The sequence below is a fragment of the Vombatus ursinus genome, unplaced genomic scaffold (assembly GCF_900497805.2).
Source record: "Vombatus ursinus unplaced genomic scaffold, bare-nosed wombat genome assembly UNPS02014811.1, whole genome shotgun sequence".
NCBI lineage: Eukaryota > Metazoa > Chordata > Mammalia > Diprotodontia > Vombatidae > Vombatus > Vombatus ursinus.
Genome location: NW_020954589.1, coordinates 6,391,539 through 6,414,128, shown reverse-complemented (window position 1 = coordinate 6,414,128; position 22,590 = coordinate 6,391,539). Strand labels below are relative to the sequence as shown.

The 22,590-nt window shown below is 44.1% G+C and overlaps 1 protein-coding gene across 2 annotated transcripts; it reads left to right on the top strand.

Annotated features, from left to right (window-relative positions):
• The first annotated feature begins 13,059 nt into the window (after positions 1-13,059).
• On the top strand, positions 13,060-21,906 carry POU5F1 (POU class 5 homeobox 1). Of its 2 annotated transcripts, none has more exons than XM_027876193.1 (5): positions 13,060-13,401; positions 17,414-17,534; positions 17,895-18,025; positions 18,916-19,077; positions 21,646-21,906. In XM_027876193.1, exons 1-5 carry the CDS (start codon positions 13,060-13,062, stop codon positions 21,904-21,906), a joined length of 1,017 nt encoding a protein of 338 aa, XP_027731994.1. The 2 variants fall into 2 exon arrangements, with proteins under 2 accessions (XP_027731994.1, XP_027731993.1); XM_027876192.1 differs by having other exon boundaries at positions 13,060-13,419.
• Positions 21,907-22,590: the final 684 nt, after the last annotated feature.

Sequence of the window (22,590 nt, the reverse complement as noted above, 5' to 3'; positions counted from 1 at the left end):
CCTAGCTGCCCTTCTTCTGGGGCAGTTTTAAGCTTTTTTTTTTTTTTAATTAATTAATTAATTAATTTTTAGTTTTCAACATTCACTCCTATAAGATTTTGAGTTTTAAATTTTCTTCCCCTCCTACTCTTCTCCCTGCCCCCAAGACAGCGTGAAATCTGATATAGGCTCTACTTATACATTCATATTTTCCCATTAGTCATGATGACAATTAGAACTAATGGGAGGAACCACAAGAATGAAGCAAAAAAACAAGATACAAAGACAACAGCATTATACTCTTTAAAAGTCTTGACTTTTGAGTGAATTGGATTTAAATGAAGCAGAGTTGCACAAAGTTGTCAGTCTCACTCCAGTCATTAAAGTCCAGTGGCAAGATAAAAGTCAGCATGACTGGTGATGGCCCAGCATACAGTGAATGATCCTGACTTCTTGGATGTCTGACCAAGTTCTAATTCACATTGAAAAAACCCAAAGCCCACAGTTCTATCTGGTAACAGATACACAAATAATATACAATTTTCTCATAATTTCCAAATAGTTCTTTGATTTATATTATTGCTCAGCTACAACAATCATATGTAAATGAACTATTGGACAACATGTATTCCAAGTATCCTTATTTTCAGTGAACTGAAAATACTGGCCAAAAGGTCTGGGCCTTTAAGGCCAAAGGAACTGGAAACCTGAGGGCTCTAAGAAATGCACCCCCCTCCCCAACATGCTATCCCAGTAAGTCTCCATGACCCCTGATCTTCCAAAGGCTCTTTATTTCTGAGAGATAAATGAAAGAAAGTGGCACTTTGGGGATGCTTTCAGTTAGAGTTAATATATTTATCTGAGGGACAATTTTCTCTCAGATTCTCAAAATTGTGTTAACCTGCTTTCTCCACAGTATGACTTTTTTCTTCCCCTTTTAGTAACTAAAAAGTCTATATTTTAAAAGGGCGACATCTTACACATGCATTTTAAAATGCCTCACTGACACTGTTTATTTATTTATTTTTTTGGGAGGGAGGCAGCCCCGACCTCCATCCTCTCAAAAAAAAAATGCAACCTTTGTAACAAAAATGCATAGTCAAGAAAAAAAAACCACACATTGGGTATATCTGAAAAATTTTCTCAATTTGACCATTACCTCTATGCCAAGAGATGGGAAGGATGCTTCATCGTTGGTTTTCTAGAAAGTTGTTCATTTCGTTGATTAGAGTTCTTAAGTCTTTCTAAGTTATTTTTCTTTAGTCCTAAGGCAGAATCTCCATTGGAACATTGCTTTGCATCTAATGCTCCTGTGTTCATTCTTGCTGCAATTTTTTTTCCTGTCTATCCCTTTGCTGTATGCCCTATGCTGGTGTTTGAGCTGAGATGCTTTGTTGCATCTCTGTTACCACCATTGGCAGGTTCCCACTAAGTTATACCTGCCATGTGATCTTTTCTCCATCAGATCTTTTAGGTCAACGACTCAGTGTTCCAGCATAAATGGGGGTGGGTGGGCAAGAAAAATGAGGGGGGATGGATGGATGGTAGCCTAGTTTGGTAAGAATGTAAAATACCTAAAGATTTTGGGATCTTAATCTTAAGAGGAGTTAATTCAGTCACTGATGAAATGATAAGATAAGAATGAGTGATTTTGGATTGATTGGATTATAACCATAGTAAAGGAATGAGACAAAGAAGATAAATCATTATAGGAAATTCTGAAAGAGTTATCATAGAGGTAAGTGAATTAGGAAAAATAAGTGTAGCCCTAGTTTTTGGGAACCCAGGAAGATTCAGAAGGTCCTCTCAGAAATAAAGAGCCTTTGGAAGATCAGGGGTCATGGAGACTTACTGGGATAGCATGTTGGGGAGGGGGGTGCATTTCTTAGAGCCCTCAGGTTTCCAGTTCCTTTGGCCTTAAAGGCCCAGACCTTTTGGCCAGTAGTAAGATGGAGTAGAAGGAGGACCTGGTCATCTCAGACCCATACTTCTGTTAGGTGTGGCAGGGAGTTGGGGACTGGTGTGGGTGTGCTGTCCCTTACAACAGAAAGAGGAGAATGTAAGATATGAACTGAAGTCTCTGTGGATTTTGAATGGAGGTATGGGGGTAAGAGTGACAAGAGAGCAGATACACTATGAAAATGGACTGCAGATAGCCAGTGGAGGCAGAAAGTAGCCCATCCCAGGAAAACAAACTAGACCAGATTACAGCTAACTAGCTGCTGCAGTTTATGAGAGTAAAAAGAATCCAATCCATAGGTTCTTTTTACCTTTGCTTCTCAAAAAAAATGCTGTACTGGGGATAATCACACTTTGGTTTTAAACCTCAGGTAAGAGAAAAAAAATTGACCTCTGAAGCAAAGCTATTGAATCCTTCAATTGAAAACAGTGCTGCATTTAACATCTATTTGCATTTTCTATAGAATACAGCTGGTTCTAATAAATTACACAGCCATTAACAGTGAATTGTTGAATACAATTAGTTAGGTGGAAAAAACGAGGCTCTAGTTAATTAGAAGAGTTCTTGTTTTTTTTTTTCTGTTGTTTTTTTTAGGGGAAACTGTGATGGTTTGGGATATGGAAGATCCTGAGATGGAGTTGACTTAGAGTTTGGCTGCCTTTTGTTTCAGGTTAAATTTAGAGGACCACCAATTTAGGGCTAGAAGAAATATTAGGGTCATACTAAATTATAATGAATATTTGTTTTTCAGTCGCGTCCAACTCTTCTTGAGCCCATTTGTAGTTTGCTTGGCAAAGATACTAGAGTGGTTTGCCATTTCCTTCTCCAGCTCATTTTATAGAGGAGGAACTGAGGCAAACAGGGTGAAATGACTTGCCCGGGGTCACATAGCTAGTAAGTGTTTGAGGTCGGATTTGAACTCAGGTCTTCCCAACTCCAGGCCCTTTATTCTATCCACTGCACCACCTAGCTGCCCCCATAATAAATATTAGCATCAAAAAATTGGAACAGACCTCAGAGATGATCTGGTTCAATTTACTTTTTTTAAACATAAGGAAAGGGTTGCTCAGTTAGAATTCTAACTCAGGTCCTCTGACTTCCTCTTTTTGCTTTTATTTGTATCCCACAGTGATTAGCACAGATTCTGGCAAGTAAGTGGTTAATAAATATTTTTTGACTGACATCAGGCCTCCACTTCTCCAAAGAGGTAAATTTTTCTTTAAAATATAATAAATAATATATAACAAATTGTAAAACACGTGTGTATATGCACACATATGTCTCTTGTTCTATACTCGGGGGCAGGGAAAGTTTAGCTAGACTACCTTTAAATTCCCAACGGCGTAGAAAAAGTCTGTGAAACTACAGCGTAGCAACCACCTCGTGGTGAAAGGGAGATATGACATATTAGAATCCGGACTTCTAGCTCCTCTTATTCCACACATACCGACTGTGCAACCCTTGGCTAGTCACTCTTACTGTCCCCAGGAAAATCTCTGGCCTGGTAAATCGCAGAACAGTAGCCAATGTCAATCTACTCTGATAAAGTGTCCTCACAGGGACCGTTTCCTACACCAAAGAAATCACAAATCTGGAACAAACCTCAAACCCAGCTTTAGGCTGTAGGAAGCCTTAGCCAGGCCTCACCGCCGCGATGGCAGTGTCTCTGGGCGTGGGCGGTAAGCGGTTGCACATCAGGCAACTCTGTTCCCTTAAAGCCACCCAGACCCCACAACTAAATTTTAAAAACTGCTCAAGACTGCAGCTTTTCCTAGAGGAAGTTTAAACCCTTTTGGTGCCTCAGTGGGCTGCAGAATCTACACTTCTGTTCCCTGCACCCCAGACTCCGGGAAGGGAAAGACTCTGCCCCGAGGCAGCTTAGATCTCCCAGTATCTAGAGGGTGGGGTGGGTGGAGGGAAATAGGGGAGGTTGGGAAGGGGTGCCGCTCCGGGGCCGGGCAGCTTTTACCCAGTGAGAGGTTCCTGAAGGCGGGATCAACTCTAAATGCCGAAGGCTTTAAGCTCCGGCTTCCCTGGCTTCAGGACTCAGACGTTTGCATCGCCCCGGGTTCTAGGAGAAATGGGCGTCCAGATACTCAGGTTCCCTCAGTCTCCTGCCACCACCGTACTATGGGTGTTACTGTTATTGTTGGAGCTACTGGTTGTTACAGTTACTGTTACTGGTGCAGCCGCCGCTGCCCATGACGGGGCCGTGGGTGTGCCGGGAAAGCTGGAGGTGGCTGGGTCTGCCCGGACTGCACTGCCCCATCCCCCAATTCCGAATTGGGACTCTCGCTCCGGGCCATTTTCAAAGGCTCCACCCTCAGCTATTCTAGTGCCCCTCTCCAGCTCTCTTTTCCACCCCTCCCCCCTTTTCCACCCCCACGCTGTGTTCCCTTAGGTATCGGGCACCGCCTCTGGGGCCTAGATTGTCTCTGGTGAACAGGATGAGCTCTAGAAGGTTCCCCCGCAGAAACATTTGCAGTATAGGACAAGTTTACGGCCAAGATTTATCCTATTTTCCCAACTTTAGTATCACACACATAACAGATGCACGCCATGTTGTGGTTTGGGGAGGAATTCTGAGCCCAGATTTCACTTCAAGATACCCTTTCTCCCAGTTCTGGGTTACAGTGGGCGAATCCCCTCCAGCCTCAAGACAAATCTGACCCTAGTGTTTCTCCCTCAGCATCTCACCATCTGCGATATGACTTGACCATTGTCTCAGCCCAGCCAGAGGCAAATGTCCTTCACTGTGCTTGGGTACTTTGATGGCCAGTCCTTTGTGGCTGCAAGAAGGGCCAGAGAGCAGACCCCGATCTCCCCGGGCCCCGGTGCAAGGGCCCTGGTCTTGGGAGAGAATGAATAGAAACCTGAAGACGTTGGCCCAGTGCCTTATTATCAACCTGAAAAACATTATGGGAACCAGAAAGGCGGTGAGCTGTGGAAGATAGAAGCTTTCTCTAAGATTATAAGGGTAAGGTTTTGGGGCAATAAGAATGGTAGTCCATGCTAGATTCTTTCCTGTTTTTTTCCCCTTAGATCACTTCAGCCTTGTGATGCAGTGGGGAGTGGGAAAGGTTCTAGAATCAGAGAGCCAAATTTAAATTTTATCTCTGTTATTTCTTACCTTTGTTGACCTTGGGTGAGTCACTTCAGATTCTGCACCTCAATTTCCTCATCTGTAAAACCAGGGATTGGATTGGTTGACTTTCTGGTATGTAAAATGATGGTGTTGGACCAAATGGCATGTGAGGTCCCAGCTCTAGATTTAAAATCCTAGTAACCTTTCTAGTTCTAAAGGGATCATTTTATGAACCCTGAGCCCCATTAATGTATGAAATAGAGATACAGTCCCCAAAGGGGCAGGACTTAATGTCATAACTGCCCCCAACCCTTCAGGCTTCTTTTCTTCAGATAAAATATAGACCCAGAATCTTAGAGTTGTACTTCAGAGAGTATCTGCTCCAATTCATATGAAAAATAATCTCCTGTGTATCATCCCTGACAAATAGATATGTTGACCTTGAATAAGGACTTCCAGCGTGTGGAGCTCCATACCTAAGTGATTGTTAAGAAGTTTTCCTTATGTGGAGCTGAAATTGCCCTCCTAGCAATTTCCCCCCCATTACTTGGTACTGAGAATGGGTGGGAGTGTTAGTGGTTAAGCAAACAAATCTAATTCCTTTTCCTCGTGACAGCACTTTAAATACCACATTCCCTCAGTCTTGTCTTCTCTTGGCTAAACATCCACCATTCATTCAGGTGACTCTCTGACGGAATGATTTAATACCATCACCACCCTGCTTTGACCTCCTCTGTATACAGCTGCTTGTCACAGGACATTAGGGCTTGTCTAGTCCAAACTCCTTCATTTTACAGATAAGGAAACTGAGGCCCTCAGAGGTTAAGTCAATGTAGTATCTCAAATTGATCATGATACTTCAGATGTGGTCTGATCAGGACAGAATATATAGCAGGACTTTAAACTTCCCTGGTCTGAGTACTGGGCTTCCATGAACACAGCTTATTCTATTATTATTATTATTAGTTGTCATGTCACATTGTTGACTTATTGAACTTTCAGTCTACTGAAAGTCCTCCCCCCCAGGAACTATTATTAATAAAAATTATTTAATTTTTTGCAATCCTGTGAAATAAACCAGTATCTTTGAAACACACCTACCTTTGCTCCCAACCCACAAAATACCAATCCTGGACTGTAGCTAAGAAAATCCTGGGAAAATAATCATTGGGTGGGGGTGACTCTCTAAACGGGCTTTCTGTTTTAACTAGGTAGGGTCTGGAATGGGGAAATTCCAGGGTCTCACATTTTCCAGGCCGTGGCTATGTGTGAGTTCTGTGGAAACCAGAGCAGCCCTGATTTCTGGAAGTATGGCTATAACGGACAGGAATTCATGTCCTTGAACTTAGAGATGCTCAACCTGAGAGAAGCCAAGACAAAGAGACAAGAGGAGGTCAGGGATTACCAGAGGAGAGCAGGCCCAGATCAGGACTTATTGGTGCAGACCTGCCTCCACTCTTAGGAAATACGTTGAGGCTGGGGAGTTGACACCACAGAAAGCAGGTTTTAGGGACTAGGGTTCCTACCTCGCTGATGAACAACTGGAGGGAAGAAAAACTGTTCCAGAATCTGCTGCAATTATTTTCTGGACACTTTTTTTTTTTTGCTTTTTGGTGAGGCAATTGGGGTTAAGTGACTTGCCCAGGGTCACACAGCTAGTAAGTGTTATGTGTTTGACCAGATTTGAACTCAGGTCCTCCTGACTCCAAGGTCAGAGCTCTATCCATTTCGACACCTAGCTGCCCCTCTGTCCACTTTCTGAAGCTCTCAGTCTCTCTAATCACCCCCCCCCCCCAAAAAACCCCAACCTACAGGTCAAAACTCAGCTTTTAAGGAAACTTAAACTGCTTATTGTCAATCTTGGTTCTCCTTTACCAGACCTCTCAGTACCAAGCTCACATAAACGTTTTTTTGTGGGATGCTTTGTTCATGTTGATTTTTTTCTCTCTTGCTTTTGGGTCTTGTCTAACATTTTTGATGGGGAGCTCCTAAGGGTGAAGAACTGCGTCTCCTTCATTAGACTAGGAAGGAGCTCCCTGACTTAGAGAGCAGAGGTCATGTCTCTGTCTCTGTCTCTTTTTATTGATTGCCTCATTTTTGCTTCTTTAGATTTGGAAGCTTTTGACTCTGGGAAAGTTCAGTTCAAGGTGGTAACTGATTGATTCATTACTTCTACAGCAAAGCTATATGTTTAGGGGTCCAGTCTTTGTTTTGTTCATTGGAGTCCAGTAGAACAGAGGGCAAAGAATCAATTTAAGGGATTGAAAATCTGATATCTGACTTGAAGTCTCCCTTTTCTAGTATTGCCAATTTATTAAATATGTGCTGGCAAAGATCCCCCATGATAGGAAATACAGATTCTAGCCTTCTTTCTCTCCCCAGCTCCTCCATCAGTGCATGTGACCCACCATGGACTTTAAGTAAGAAGTCAATTTAAGATGCCAAGCATTCAGTTTCTATCCCTCAGACATCACCCTGACATAGCTTCGGGATGGGAAACCAATGAGCAAAGGGACCCAGGAATCTCAATCTGTCTAACTACGAGGGGATGGGACCTATCACAGCTATATGAATGTTGAGGTCCCCTCTGGAGAAGAACCCAAATATGCTTGGCTTGTGGAATACTAGGGACTAAATGGAACTTTCACTAGGACCTGGGGTGAGAAGCAGGGATGAAGGGGTGGGAGAAAGGAAGGTCATAGGGGATCAGCTCTAGTGGGAGAAGGATTAGTGTCCATCAAAGCCCTTTTCCGTTTCAGAGCCACACTGGCCTAAACTCCCTCCAGTCTGGATCATTTTGGAATGCCTAGCCTCCGTACTGGTCCTCGTGAGAACTACAAGTGTCTTTATCTGGGGGAGATTGAGAAGGAAGAGAACAAGTTTTAAAACCAAGGAGAATGTTTGAGGGGTGGGTTTGGTTAACTGTCTCTGCTTGCCATTCATCAGCCTTTGACCTGAGTTTCTACCACCCTTCTCCAGATTTTTTTCTTACTGAAGATTCTACTTAGGCTGCCCTTGCCCATTTCCCCCTCTCCCCTGCTAGGAAGAAGCATCTATCTTTGGCTGAGAGTAGAAGTTATAGTCAGGAGTGGTCCTGCCAGATCCCCAGAGAAGGAGATATCTGGGTTTGGGTTGGGATGATAGACTATGACTCTACAGTGCCATGTTATTTTATGTCCTTTCCTAATTTACTCCTTATCTTTCCCTTCTTCCCTATTACCTCCCATCGAAGTGGACCAAGGAGATCAACACTTGTCTCTGCCAGGTGAGTGAGAGGTAGGGGAAGGTGAAGGGGAAAACCATTATGCCAGAAGCAGAGCTAGAAGAAAACTCGTATTGAGGGCAAAAAGAAACCAAGGCCCAGAGAGGGAAAGGGACTTGTTGCCCAACACATGCCAGAGTTGGAATAGGATCCCAATCTCTCAAGTTCTAGTTTCTTGTTTCTTTCATTATATTGTCTTTTACTAAATGAGATGATTTATGTAAAACACTTTGCAGGGCAGTATATACATTTCTTGTTCTTGTTCTTGTTCTTCCTCCTCTTCCTCTTCCTCCTCCTCCTCCTCCTCCTTATCCTTCTTCTTCTTCTTCTTTTTCTTCTTCTTCTTCTTCTTTTTTTTCTTCTTCTTCTTCACCAGAGAGCTCATGGGGAGAGAAAAGAAGGGGCATGGGGAAGAGGAATGATTTCTCTGATTACATTTCCTTAGATTCTTAGTTTTTGTTTTTTTTTAACCCAGCAATATCTTATCTCTCATCACTTTTTTCCTCCAACCCCTAGACAACAACCACAGTGCTGATTTCTTTTTTTGAGGTAAGATGATTGGGGGGAAGGGAGCATTTGTGGGTCAAAGGATATGTGCTGCTGGCTTAGAAGATTAATTCATAGAAGAATAAATCTGAAATGGGCAGGCATGGTGAGGTTCTAAGGAGTTCCTCCTAATAGTTAGTGGCTGACTTAATTTTATTCCTTTCTCTTGCCTTTCAGACACACTGACAGAAGCTCAAGGGTCAATAGAGCCAGGTTTCCCCCCCCACTGGTCCTTGGCCTAGCTGGTCTTGTTCTGACCCCAACTTGTTTCCTTCCCATCCCCCATACTGAGCTGCTGTTTCATTCCCTTTGACTGAGGAGTCTGTGGGATTGAAGGGCAAGGAGTACACCAGCCTAGGCATTCTTTCCCAGATCAATGTATCTGTTCCTTTCCATTCCTTGCCACACAATGAATCTGAGTCAGCTTCTTCTCCCTGAGAGGTTGACTCTAAAGCTTGATGGAGGAAAGAATGTTCTCTTTCAAGAAGTTGTAAGATAAAATCTCTCTGCTGCCTCTTCTCAACCTTCACTTCATTGGTTTTTTCATCATTTGTGTTGGGATGTTCTGACTTTTTGTACTGTAATAGAACTTTGCAAGAGAAATTTCTGAGGTCAAGTTTGACTTGTCTTTCCAACTTTTGTGGGGATCCCAGAACAGAGGAGCAAGAGACCGAGGGTTCTGGCTCTAGTGGACTGAAATCCTCCTATGTCCTGATGCCTCCTGAAAGATCCAGAACACCCACCTAGGAGAACCCCCTAAACTTTGGGGGAGATGGCTCTCCACCCCAGGTTTGGTATGATCTATGGAGAAGGGACATCTGGGACTTCACTTTAGTGTTTCTTGAGAGTACTGTATTCCTAGGGTTACTTTCTCTTCATATCCCTCCAACAGTCCAGAGATCTGGGTTACTTCCCTTTTTCTTTAGCTATGGGAACGTCAAAGATTTGGATCACAATCCATCCATTTGGGCCATTGCCTATGCCCTCCTTTAAGATTTCCCAACAGTGGACAGAGGGTCCACTCAACTTTTTTGGGGGGGGGTAGTTGTTATTTTAGAGGTCTCAATGATGTATAGACCCCAATGGAGCACACACAAGGATCTAGCTGTCCCTCATGAATATTGGTACCCATGTACCCTCTTCCAGATACAGTAATGTGATGAATTAAGAAGGCATCAGTTGTCATCCGAAAAGGTGAAGGATTTGTGGGAGAGAGGTGGCTTCTGGAAATATTGGAGAATGGGGATATAGGGACATATAGGCAAATGTGTCCATCGGGGACTTCTACTCTCTGAGCAGAGAAGCACATGGCACAGTGATATGTGGTGAACATAGAGTCAGAAGACGTGGGCCTCTTGTCCTGGCTCAACTACTTACTGGCTTATTACTGGACCAGCCAATTAACCTCTCTGTGCTTCAGTTTTCTATTCTGAGGCTAACACTGCTTGCTCTTGCTACCAAAGACACTTTTTGTGAGGCTCAAATGCAACTACGCATAAAGTGATTTTAGCATAATACACTTGTGAGTATATATAGTCTAGGGTGAAGAATCCCAGCCTGCTAGGCTAGAAGTCATGTCACAGAAGTTCTCCGTCCCATGCCCAATCTCATTTTCTTTCATCTGTGAAAATTCTAAGATTCCTTCCAAGTCCTATCATAATTATGTAATTGATTATTGTAAACTTCTAGGGGCAGAGAGTTGAATATTTTCTGTTATAAAGGTGAGGTCTTGACTGAGACCTGATCTCCTCACCATGGGGTCCCCCTCCCTTCCCTTTCCTTCTCTACTGGAAGACTGATCTGCAGACTGCAGGACTGATGCATGACAAAGGGGTTTAGATGGCTGAGGGTGAAAGGGAGGTGAGGATGGCTGGGGAGGGGCCCCAGCTCCTTCCCCTGCTAGGATTCTTCAACTAACCTCTTTCCCTCATACATTCATCCTAGGACCTATAGGGGAAGGGAAAGGTGAGGTGAATATGACTCCATCTTCATAACTCCCCTAATAACCTCCAGAGGCATGTTACATCCTAATCTTCATCCCAATAGTAGCTAAACACTTCACTAAAACAGGATTTAGGGATAGAGCTGCACACATGTATAAGTTTGTAATTAGAGGAGACAGCCAGGTGTGTGCACATGTATTGGGGAGAAAGGAGGCTGCATAACCAGGGAAATACCTGTCTGTATACAAACCAGGGACCCATGTGGCTCACACCCAGAGAGATATTCATGAGCTTATGCACCATGAAGGGACACATAAGAGACCTTTCCAAGTACCCAGAAACAAATGCAGAGACACAAACAAGAAGACACTGACAGGAGACTCTGATACCCTCCAGGTAATAGAAGTTCCCACAGGCCAACCTATAACCCCAGACAGACACAGGGGAGACACAAATACACAAGTGCCAGAGATTCATGGATTCCCCAACACCCAGGGAGAAGCAAATACAAGAGCCAAGGTACAACCTAGAGTCTGATCAGCAATACAGGTCTTTAGTGGAAAAAAGCAGGTCTTTCCTCAGCAAAATAAAAAAAAAATTAATGTCTTGCCTATGATAGATAATAAGTATTTTACTTGAAAATTTGAATTTTGAAGTTAATTGTCCTCAATTTGACAATTTGCAGTCCCCCCCCCCCATTTTTTCTTCTCCAGGCCCAAAACTCATTCGCACAAAAGTGTAAATGACCCATAATGGTTTAATAATGTGCGATCTCTCCTTGAGGAGTTAACCCAGGCTTGTGCCAAAGGAATTACATTCTAAGTGTGGATTCTATCTGGTGGAATATTTGAGGAGGGAGGGAAGTTACTTTCCAATGACTAAAAATGTCAACTTTTCTTTTTGAGCTTCAGTAAAAGCTATCACCTACAAAGCACATCAAGAACCTTAGGTGAAATTTCATGAAAGAGGAATTTGACATGCATAGATGAAAGAAGCCAGAGACCCTTATGGAGAGATGAGGCATCCTATATCCCTGGCCCCTGAACTTCTTAATTACCTGGCAAACAAACAAAAACCAAATCAGCTTGTCCCTGGAGTAGAAGAATATTAAACTGACCTATCCAACAGCTAAGGATGTCCTTTTAACGGAAAAAGAATAAGAAACAAAAGGAGAAGGACTCTGGGTTCTCTGAAATGGAAGAGGTGGAGAGAAAGGGCAAAAAGAATTTCTAAGAGGAGAGGGTTTGGACCCTTAGGTATCTGGGGGGTGGGGAGAAAAGCCAGAGAAGTGGGAGAGAGCTGGACAATTGTGTCTGTGTCCTGGAGGGAGATTCAGGGTATGGGGGCAGTGGAAGCTGGGGGGCAGGAAGCTGGCCCCAGGGGAGCCATCAGGACTCATTGAAGGGCTGAGCACTTGTTTAGGGTTAGAGCTGCCTCCTCAGGGGATCGGGGATTTGTCCAGCCAAAGCTATTGTCCTCCCTTCCCCCACCCCTTCCCCAGCCAGCCCCTTTGAACCTGACTCCGGAGATTCCCTCCCTCCCCCCCAATAGCCTGGGGCTGGATATCTGGACTAGAGAGGTAAAGAAGGCGGAACTGGGGTGGGGTGTCAGACATTTGGGTCCCTGAGGGGTAGAGCAGACTGGGACGCATTTGGCTGGGTATCTGAGGGGAACTGGATGAGGATCTCTGAGCCCCAGAGGAGCTGATGCCCATGCTCTGTCCCTGAGTAGAGGATTGGGGATGAGAGGAATGGAGTGACATCTAGGGTACTGAGAGAAGGTGACATTTGGGGGAGGGCAGTCCCATGGCTAGGGAGCAGGTAGATATTTAATCCATGAATTAACTAGAAGATACCTACTTGCGTGGGTGCCTGAGAGGTAGTCAGTTAATGGGGGAACCTGGGTCCCTGAATTAAGGTTGTGGTTACTGGGCAAACGAAGTCTGGCTTTTTGAGCGCATCTCTGAAGAAGAGAAACAACTGTGTGGGGTTGGAAGGGGACAAGATACAGTTCAGATGAAATATTGATCGAAAAGAAGAGAAACACGAAGAAAATCTATTGGGGAGACCCTAATGAATGAATAGGAAGGCAACTGAGCTGTGTAGCTGACCTTAGAGGCTGACTCCGCTCCTGCCTCAGTTTCTCCCCCTCCCCCTACCTGGGGCGGGGGCAAGGGCGGAGCCAGAGGTCAAGGCCGGGGTGGGTGGGATTGTGAAGGGAGGGGTTGGATTGTCCCCTTTGCTCTCAGTCCTTAAAACCCCTGGTCGGGGTGCCCTGCTTCCGCATGGCCGGACACCTGGCTCCTGAATATTTCTCGCCACCCCCAGGCGGTGGCGGGGCCGGAGGGTCAGAGCCTACGTGGAATTGGCCCGGCTTTCAAGGCCCACCCGGTGGGGCTGGAACAGGGCCGGGACCCGACGGGTGGGGAATGGCCCCGTACCACCCCTTGTACGATATGTGGGGAGGGGGTGTCTACTGTGAACCTCAGCCCAATGTGGGAGTGATGGCTCAGCCTGCTCAGGAGATCGCAGTCCCCGACGGCGATGCAGGACCCGGGGTAGAGAGCCCTTCCGAAGGCAGTTCCCCAGAGCCCCGCGCCACTGGTCGAGTCACCAAGATTGAGCCGGTGGAGAGTGGAGACGAGGTGAGACTGGTGATGAGGAAAGATAGGATGCAGAGATCCCCGAGGGGACTGAAGGTCTAGGAGCTTAGCTATCTGGGTGAGGTCTGGGCAGGAGGAGTTCGGGGACACCTGAGATCAAAAGGCCAGAAAGGAACCCATCATCTGGCATCTGGAAAAGGAGCTCCGGGCGTGGACGTGGGGGGTCCTGAAAAATACTAAACTGGGAAGTGGGGAGGTAGAATAAGATTCCAAAGTCTTTAGAGGAACTTAGAAGGCCCTCTAGACTAGAAGGGACTAGAAGGAAACTTGGGACAAGATACCTGAAGCTAGAGGCGGGGAGGAAGGAAAGATGAGTGCTGGATGGCTGGAGGGATCCTGATGCCTGTGTACTCTTTGATTAGACTGTTTCTCTCACTTTGTGGGTCCATCCGGATGTTCTATGGCCCCTTTTTAGTTTGTACACAGATAATTGTGTTTCTCTCCTACTACCCTACCTCATCCCCTATCCCTTATCCCCTCTCACTTCTCTCTGCAGTCTACTGCAGAGACTGGGTTGGGTGGTGGTGTATCACGGTTTGTGGCCTCAGGCTTAACAATTTTATCTGGTCAGATTAATAGAGCACCCATTCTCCTAAGGTATTGTTCCCTGGAAATGGTGGGTGGGACTGTCCGGTATCTTATTTTGGGTGGAGAATCTAGATCTCTGAGGTTGGTGTGGATACTAATTTTGGGGAGAGTCTGTCGCTGGACATGAAATGTAGTTGAGTGACTGCGGAGGACTTTTGTTTCTGGGAGGTGTTGATAGATGGAAAACTGGCTCTGCCATCATTACTGTCTTTGAAAATTGTTTAACTTCTGAGTATCAGTTTCCTTATCTGTAAAACAAGTGCTTTGAAATAAATGATTTCTAAAGCCACTTTCAGCTCTTGGGATCGTATGAAATCTGCAATCCAAACATTCATGAATTTACCAACTATGGGTTCCTTCAACTTGGGGGGGGGGGGCTGCAAATGTTGAACAAATGTGATTGAGATCCTACTGAGCCAAGCACTTGGAAATAGGAGGATGGAATTAAGCATAATGTGTCCTCAAGCATACAGTTACCTCCATTGGTGGGTGAGACCAGGATGGATATGAAATGAAAGACATAGGTATTAAGTTCAGATAAGGTGCTGTGAGAAATTTTGAAAGGGAACAGGAAGTGCATAATAGAGAAGGTGGGACTTACTTGATGGGGACTAGTTAGGCCTTGAAGGAAGGGAAGAATTTCTTAAGGCAGAGAAGTTTGGGTGAATTCATTCCAGATATGCAAGAAACTAGGAGACAACTAAGTATTCCAGTTTGGCTGGAATGTGGAGGGGTGGGGATGAGACTCCTGACTGAAGTTAGGAGTGAGGGTCCTTGAGTGCCAGGATAAGGAATATATATTGCATTGAATAGACAATAGGGGAGTCTCTGAGGGCTTTGGAACAATGGAGTAACCTGATGAGAGCTGACTGGATTATTTTGACAGAAACTGTGAATGATGAACTGACTTCTAGATGAAGAAGTCAGGGAAGAATGAAGGTGCTCACCTGGGTAGTGGAGTGGGGGTAGAGAGAAGACTGGACAGAGAATACAAAGGACATTCCCTGCTCTCAAGGAATCTGCCATCTAGTTGGAGAGACCAAGTCTAGTCATTTAAAGCAATAAAGCCAAGTTTATAGGACTATTTTGTACCTGCAAAGGATTTTGGAGAGAAGGAAGCTGGAGAGGGTTTCATGGAGTTAGGTTAGAGCTGACCTAGGCTTTACCAAAGATTTGGATGGGGGAGGGTTGAGGCATCCTTGCTGAAATAGCTGAGCAAGATATCAAAGAAGTTAATGTGATGTGTATAAAAGAGGGATGGCGCACTGGAGTGGTGGGAAATGTGGTTGGGTAGGTAGATAGGGTTGTGGAAAATTTTAAAAATGCCCAGCCAAGGACTTGGTGTTACATATATAGAAAGTGGGTGAGGAGGGATGTATGTATGTATGTAGAATAGTAATGATGAGAATGCTGTTTTAGGAAAATTATTCTGGCCTCAGCATGCAAGACCGGTTGTAGAAGGATGAAGGCTTGGAACTAGTTAATGTTGTCATTATTATTCTATGTTGCATATGTAATATGATGCATAATAGGTAATAATTATTATTGCAACTTGGCTGAAAAGTTTCATCTTGGTCACTCTTCCCTAGGTCCAAATTCCTTTCTCATTACTCATCCTATCCTTCCTGTCTTAAAGGACAAGGAAGGAGATGTCTTCCCCAGGGTTGACACCCCACACAAACCTTAGTATTTGATCACTATCTCCCATGTTTCCAGGGTCATTCCTTCTGGCATTTTCAATCTCCACCTTTGCACTTGCTTCTTCCTTTCTACCTACAAAGTTATCAGATCTTCTCTTGCCTATAAACAGTGCTTCATAGGTTCACTATCTACACTAAGGCTCTTCACTAAAACACATTGCATGCTGGCCATTCCACCCCAACAAGCTGTTTTCTGGTCATTCTATTGAAATAAGATTCTCCAGTTATCAATAACTTCTTGAATGCCTGTCTTTCCTCCTCATCCTTCTTAACAAGCTTTGTTTTTGTCTTGTATCCTCAGTACAGTACATTAATAAATATTTGTTGAATTGAACTCAACCTGGCAGCTAGGTGGCAGTAGTGGAGTGCCAGGCACCGAGTCTGGAAGACCAGCCCGGAAGAGCAGACCGTTTATTTTCTGAGTGGCCTTACTTAACCTCTGTCTGCCTGAAATATAAAGAAATACTGGTCTGCTCCCAGCTTTTCAACTGTCACCTGGGTGACTTCAAACATTTTCATTCGCCAGTCATGTTCTCACATCTCAACTTTGTTTTAATATCTAATTGCCTATGGGACATTTTTTCCCCCAATGTTCCCTCTGGTGCTTTGAATTGCTGCATGTCAAAAATAGAACATATCCTTTTTTTTCCTATCCCCAGACTATTCTTCTTTATATGACTTCCCAAGTTGTGTTAATGGTACCGCTATTCCCTCTCTTTCACTTCCTTACATCCAGGCACCATGTCTGGAATTGTTCTATTTCAGCTATTAGGGCCCAAGGATAGACCCTATTTAGCTTTCATCTGGACTGTTGCCTGATCTTCTCACCTCCAGTTTGCTTCAACAAATCTTCCTTGTTCCCCTCCTGTGTATCTGGCTCTAACCTGCCTTTCCAGTCTCACTCTTACTCCATTCCAGCTAAACTGGACTATTTTCTGTTCCAAAATGGTCCCAGTTCTTTTTCATTTCTATGCTTTTTGTTTGAATCTTTTTTTCTCTTCTGCCTGGAATTTTCTCTGCCATGTTTACATGTTGAATGGATGGAGAAAAAGCAACCTGGTACAGCAGAGAGCAGGATGCTGGATTTGGAGTCAGAAGACCTGGGTTGGATCTCACCTCCCGGACACTAACTTTGTGAGGGTCCCCTCACACCTCTGGGCCTTGGTTCCTTGTTTGTAAAATGAGGGGAGTTGGCCTAGATGATTTCTCAGGTTCCTCTCAGCTCAAAATCTGTGATTCTGTGATCTTTCAAACCTTTCCCTAATTCTCTTTCCCACTTCCAAGATAGGGAAAAAATAGTCTTCATCCTCTGAACTTCCAAAGTATTCAGTAAGCACTCTTCGCACTTAAATCCTTTTATCTGTATATTGCGCTTCCCTTAGGTTGTATTCCTTAAGGACAGATGTTGTGTTATTTGATCTTCCTGTCCCCAATAACACATAGTTATCAATAAAATGATATGAAATAAATAAATAAATGAATAAGCAGAATTTGGTGACAGATGGGATATTAACCCAGGTGTTTTTTACATAATAGGCATTTAATAAGTGTTGAGTGAATGCATATAGGTGATTTAAAAAAGTGGTTTCCCCATGAGTTTCAGATCTGGGGTGAGTGCTACCTCCTATTTGCTTGTGTTTTTCTTTTTTTATCTGTTCTTCTGAAATCCCCTGTTCATGCTTCCACAGCAGCCCCAGGAGACCCCTTCCCCAGAGGAACTGGAGCAGTTTGCCAAGGAGTTAAAGCGGAAGAGGATCACTCTGGGTTATACCCAGGCTGATGTGGGCATCACCTTGGGGGCTCTCTTTGGTGGGTCCTTTTCTATACATTTCACCCAGAGGACTTCTTTCTCCACTGCCTCATTTGTGACCAGGGACAGAACTTCCTGGATCCATCCCTACCTTAGGTGGGGGGAGCTAGATTCTGGGGGTCCTAAAGGAGGGGGGAGGACAGGTCTGGGGGGAGTTATGGGACTGTGCGCCTTCTCTCTGAAGCCTTGAAAGAACTAGGAACTGGACAGACAGGTGGGGGAAATAAGAATTTGGGGTCTACAGTGAAGGTAGAAATAAGAGGGTTGGACACCAGAATCCCTGAGGGTATTAGGGGGCCTTAGGCCTACCTTCATTATAGTGCTCCCCCAGCACCAATTTATCCTTCCCCAAACTCCAGGCAAGGTTTTTAGCCAGACCACCATCTGTCGCTTTGAGGCACTGCAGCTCAGCTTCAAGAACATGTGTAAGCTCCGGCCTTTGCTACAGAAGTGGCTAGAAGCTGCAGATGACAATGACCACCTTCAGGAGGTACGGGGCAGAACTGAGGGGTGGTGGGGTGGTGGTGGAGGTGACATAAGCCTGAAGAATAGTGGATCATTTCTCTTTTAACTCATTAATATAGTGCTTAAAGGTTTATACACCTCTTTCCTCACAAAGCAACCCTGTGAAGTGGGTAGTGCCAATATTATTCCCATTTCACAGACAAGAAAGACAATGGCTTGGAGACTTGTTTACAGGCACTGTAGTAAGTGTCCTAACCAGAATTTGAACTAGGTCTCCTGAATCCAAGTCTGTTTACCATTTTATCTGTGGCACTCATGTACTCTTTGCTTTTTGGTGAGGCAATCAGGGTTAAGTGTCTGAGGTAGGATTTGAATTCAGGTCCTCCTGACTCCAAGGTCAGAGCTCTTCACTGCACCACCTAGCTGCCATGTACTTTTTTTTGCAATAGGGTTAAGTGACTTGCCCAGGGTCACACAGCTAGTAAGTGTTAAGTGTTTGGTCTGAGGCCGGATTTGAACTCAGGTCCTCTTGACTTCAGGGCCAGTGTCTATCCACTGCGCCATCTAGCTGCCCCCCCATGTACTTTTAAACTCAGTGTGTGCCAATTTCTTTGTCTTTTTATTTCCACCAGTCCATACCCCTAATACTGAACACCCAGTTTCAGTCTGTCACCTCAGTAAATTTGGACTATTTGTTGATAAGAGCCTTTGATCAGTATTCCTATCTGTAAAATGGGAATAATAAGGCTACTATCTCACTCAATGTGAACTGATATTACTGATAATAAATGTGTTATTACTGCTTTTACCACTATGGTAGGAGTTCGTTGTTCAGAACATGTATCCTTCCAGGAGAGAAAACTCAATTTACGTTGACTTTTTTTATTGTTGTTTTTCCATCCTTTCTTACCTCAGTTGTGCAAGGCTGAGACAGTCCTTCAACAAGCCAGAAAGAGGAAGCGTACAAGCATTGAGAACGGAGTTCGGGGAAACTTGGAAACCATGTTTCTCCAGTGCCCCAAGCCCACACTTCAGCAGATCAGCAATATTGCTGAAGAGCTGGGACTTGAGAAAGATGTAAGTGCTGCTAACTGTTCCTTAAGAACCTGGAGATTCCCCACTCCCTTCTAGGTTCTGTTCTGGACTCCTTCCATTCTTCCTTCACTGATTCTTTACCATCTCTTTCCCTCATCTCTGACTTCCTGAACCTTTTCACCCTGACCTCCCATCACTGCCACCCATCCATTAATAAATCCATGGATACTCTACAAAGCCTGTCAATCAAAGCCACCCCTTCCTACCTTTTGGTAGGAAGTGAGCTAGAGGTGACCAACTTCAAATGACTCCACTAGAAATATTAGAGAAAGGAGGTTGAAATCTATGCTGAAGAATCATACATCTCTAGCAGTAGAAAGGACCTTGGAGACGAGCTAATCTGACCTCTTCTTACCAAGGAAGAAAATGAGGTATTAGAGCAGTGAACTGACTTGTCCCAGTTCACACAGGGGCAGAGATGAAACAAACCCAGTCTCCTGATGTCTGGTCCAGTGAGTGCTCTTGATAATAAACCAAGTTCTGAGCTCCCTTCCAACTCAGCATTCTATAGTACCATAGCCGGGCAAATACAGGTATTTGTTAGGCACTTATTTTGTTTGTTTGTTTGTTTGTTTGTTTTTAAGGCAATTGGAGTTAAGTGACTTGCCCAGGGTCACACAGCTAGTAAGTGTCAAGTATTTGGTCTGAAGCTGGATTTGAACTCAGGTCCTCCTGACTTCAGGGCCGGTGCTCTATCCACTGCGCCACCTAATTGCTCCTGTTAGGCACTTATTTTGCCAGCATTATTTTAAGGCACTATTAGTATAAGACCAGTAGTGGGATAGGGTCAGTGAGGGATTGATGGTAGAACAGACACATGGGGAGAGAGTCTTGCCCTTGAGAGAGAGGCTTAGAATCTAGTTGAGGAGATAAGCTAAAACCTATGAAACAATGAAAAATATATGGTTTGTCTATAGTTAAATTCAATATACATTCTTTAATAAGTATGATTGCATTGAGTGTTTAAGTTTTATGGTTAAAAACTATTAGTTGTGCTCGGTAGTGAGTGGGATATAGTAGGTTAGGTACTAGAATAGAAGGCAGGAAAGATTGCATGGTAGAAGTGGAGATTTTAAAGTGGGCTCTTAAAAAAGGTTGGGTATATTCATGATGCAGCTAGGTAGCCCAGTGGATAGAGTACTGGGCTTGGAATCAGGAAGATCTCATCTCATTTGAACTTATGTTCAAATCCAGCTTTGGATACTTGATAACTGTGTGACCCTAGGCAAGTCACTTAAAACCCTCTTGCCAAGAAAATCAGTCTGTAACAATCGGACACAACTGAAATGACTCAACAACAGATTGATGATAAACAAGGAAGGATAAAGAAAAGCAAATAGGACAAAGTCATGGAGGCATGCAATGTTTCTGCAATAGATGAAGGCAAGCAGTACAAAATAGAGAGTTATTGTTGACAAAAGGCATGACATTATGGGTAAAAGGAATGTTTGGAGGAAGATTTTCCTGATTTCATGATGGGGATTAGAGAAAGAGCAGACGTAGGAGGTAAGAAAATGGGCTTTAAGTATTTGAAGGGCTTTGATTCAATTATACTTGTTTTTTAGATTGCTTTATTTACGAGTTGGGAGATGAAAGAGATGTGGAACTAACAGACAGCAAACTTCCCAACTTTCCTCCCACCCATTCCCCCCCAAAAATCTGTTTATGAATCTCTGAAATATTGATCCCATCCTTCCCTGTCCCTAAATACTCCCAGGATATAGAGAGCTCAATCGTCCAACTCCCAGACCTTAAAACAATTATTTGTTGGGTTCCTCATCTCTAGTCTCTCACCTCCTCTGCCCAGGGATCGGCTAAGCCCTTCAGCTTGAATGCATGGTAGAGCCCAGAGGGGTAACAGGGAGAGAGGAAAATGCATCCCCCTCTGTGAAAGGAGCTGGGGAATAGAGAGTGGTGAAATGAGGACCCCCATAACTGGGATGACTGAATGGAGGGCCTGGAGCCAGGGGGAAAGGCATAGGTGCCTCAGGGAAGGAGTTAAAAATTACAAGGTAATGGCAACCTAGACCAATGTATGTGAGAGAAGTTACAAAGGAAGAATTGCTCTTGGGTGAGATATAGAAGGAAAGGGATGAAAAGATGATGGCTTGAATTTAGGACCACCATCATAATTCTAGTGACATAAATAGGGAAGTCCAGAGGATGCATTTAAGGGGTAATAAAAGAAATGATGAGGTGATGACGATACATAATATACATGATGAATTTGAGGCAATAGTAGAGACACAGGACATGCTGTAATGCTTCCATAACTTCTTTCCTCTGAGGAATAGCTATTTTCTTCTATGATCACTGACCTACCTCTGCCTTAAGCCCTGCCCATTTCTCAAGATCCTCATTCTTCACTGAAGAAAAGGATGAAGAAGGGTCACCCACAGGCCTAACCAATGTCCTCAAAGTATTTCATCCTTCTTTCAATTGTCTTCAGACTTGTCCTCTCTTCCCCAATCATCCCCACTGCATAAGCATGTCTCTTACTCAACATTTTTCTTTTTCTCTTTCTTACTTATTCTCTCTTCCTTTTCCTAGGTTGTCCGAGTTTGGTTCTGTAACCGGCGTCAGAAGGGCAAGCGCAGCAATAGCAACTCACCCCGTGAAGATTTTGAGGCAGCTGGCTCCTTCTCTGGGGCACCTATGCCTTTCCCCCTAGCTCCAGGCCCTCCATTCAGTCATCCCAGTTATGGGGGCCCTCATTTCACCACTCTCTATTCCCCAGCTCCTTTCACAGAGGGGGATGCATTTTCCTCTCTCCCTGTTACCCCTCTGGGCTCTACCATGCATTCAAGCTGAAGGGCTTAGCCGATCCCTGGGCAGAGGAGGTGAGAGACTAGAGATGAGGAACCCAACAAATAATTGTTTTAAGGTCTGGGAGTTGGACGATTGAGCTCTCTATATCCTGGGAGTATTTAGGGACAGGGAAGGATGGGATCAATATTTCAGAGATTCATAAACAGATTTTTGGGGGGGAATGGGTGGGAGGAAAGTTGGGAAGTTTGCTGTCTGTTAGTTCCACATCTCTTTCATCTCCCAACTCGTAAATAAAGCAATCTAAAAAACAAATATAATTGAATCAAAGCCCTTCAAATATTTAAAGACCTATTTTGGGTGTCCCCTATGTCTCCCTTCAGATTAAACGTTCCTAGCTGCTTCATCCATTCATTATGTAATGTCTAGCATTTATGTAGCACTTTAAGGTCTGCAAAGAGCTTTTTGATTTATTATCTTATTTGAACCTCACAACAACCTGGTAAGGTAATTGCTGTTGTTATTCCAAGAGAAGTTAAATGACTTGCTCTGGGTGTCTAGGTAGAATTCAAACTTGGGTCATCCTGACATATATATTAAGTTGCCTGTGCCGTATAAGATGATCTTAATGTATTTCATCCTCTTGTTCCAAATACAATGGAGTACCACAAACTGAACATTATATACTAGATTTGGTGTGACTAGCACAAAGCTTGCTAGGTTGCCACC

What these genes read in the sequence shown, in the direction of transcription:
- POU5F1 (XM_027876192.1), top strand. Translation starts at nt 13,060, where the DNA reads ATGGCCGGACACCTGGCTCCTGAATATTTCTCGCCACCCCCAGGCGGT. An exon ending in CACCTTGGGGGCTCTCTTTG is followed by an intron (nt 17,535 to 17,894) that starts GTGGGTCCTTTT and finishes CCCAAACTCCAG; the next exon opens with GCAAGGTTTTTAGCCAGACC. An exon ending in AGCTGGGACTTGAGAAAGAT is followed by an intron (nt 19,078 to 21,645) that starts GTAAGTGCTGCT and finishes TCCTTTTCCTAG; the next exon opens with GTTGTCCGAGTTTGGTTCTG.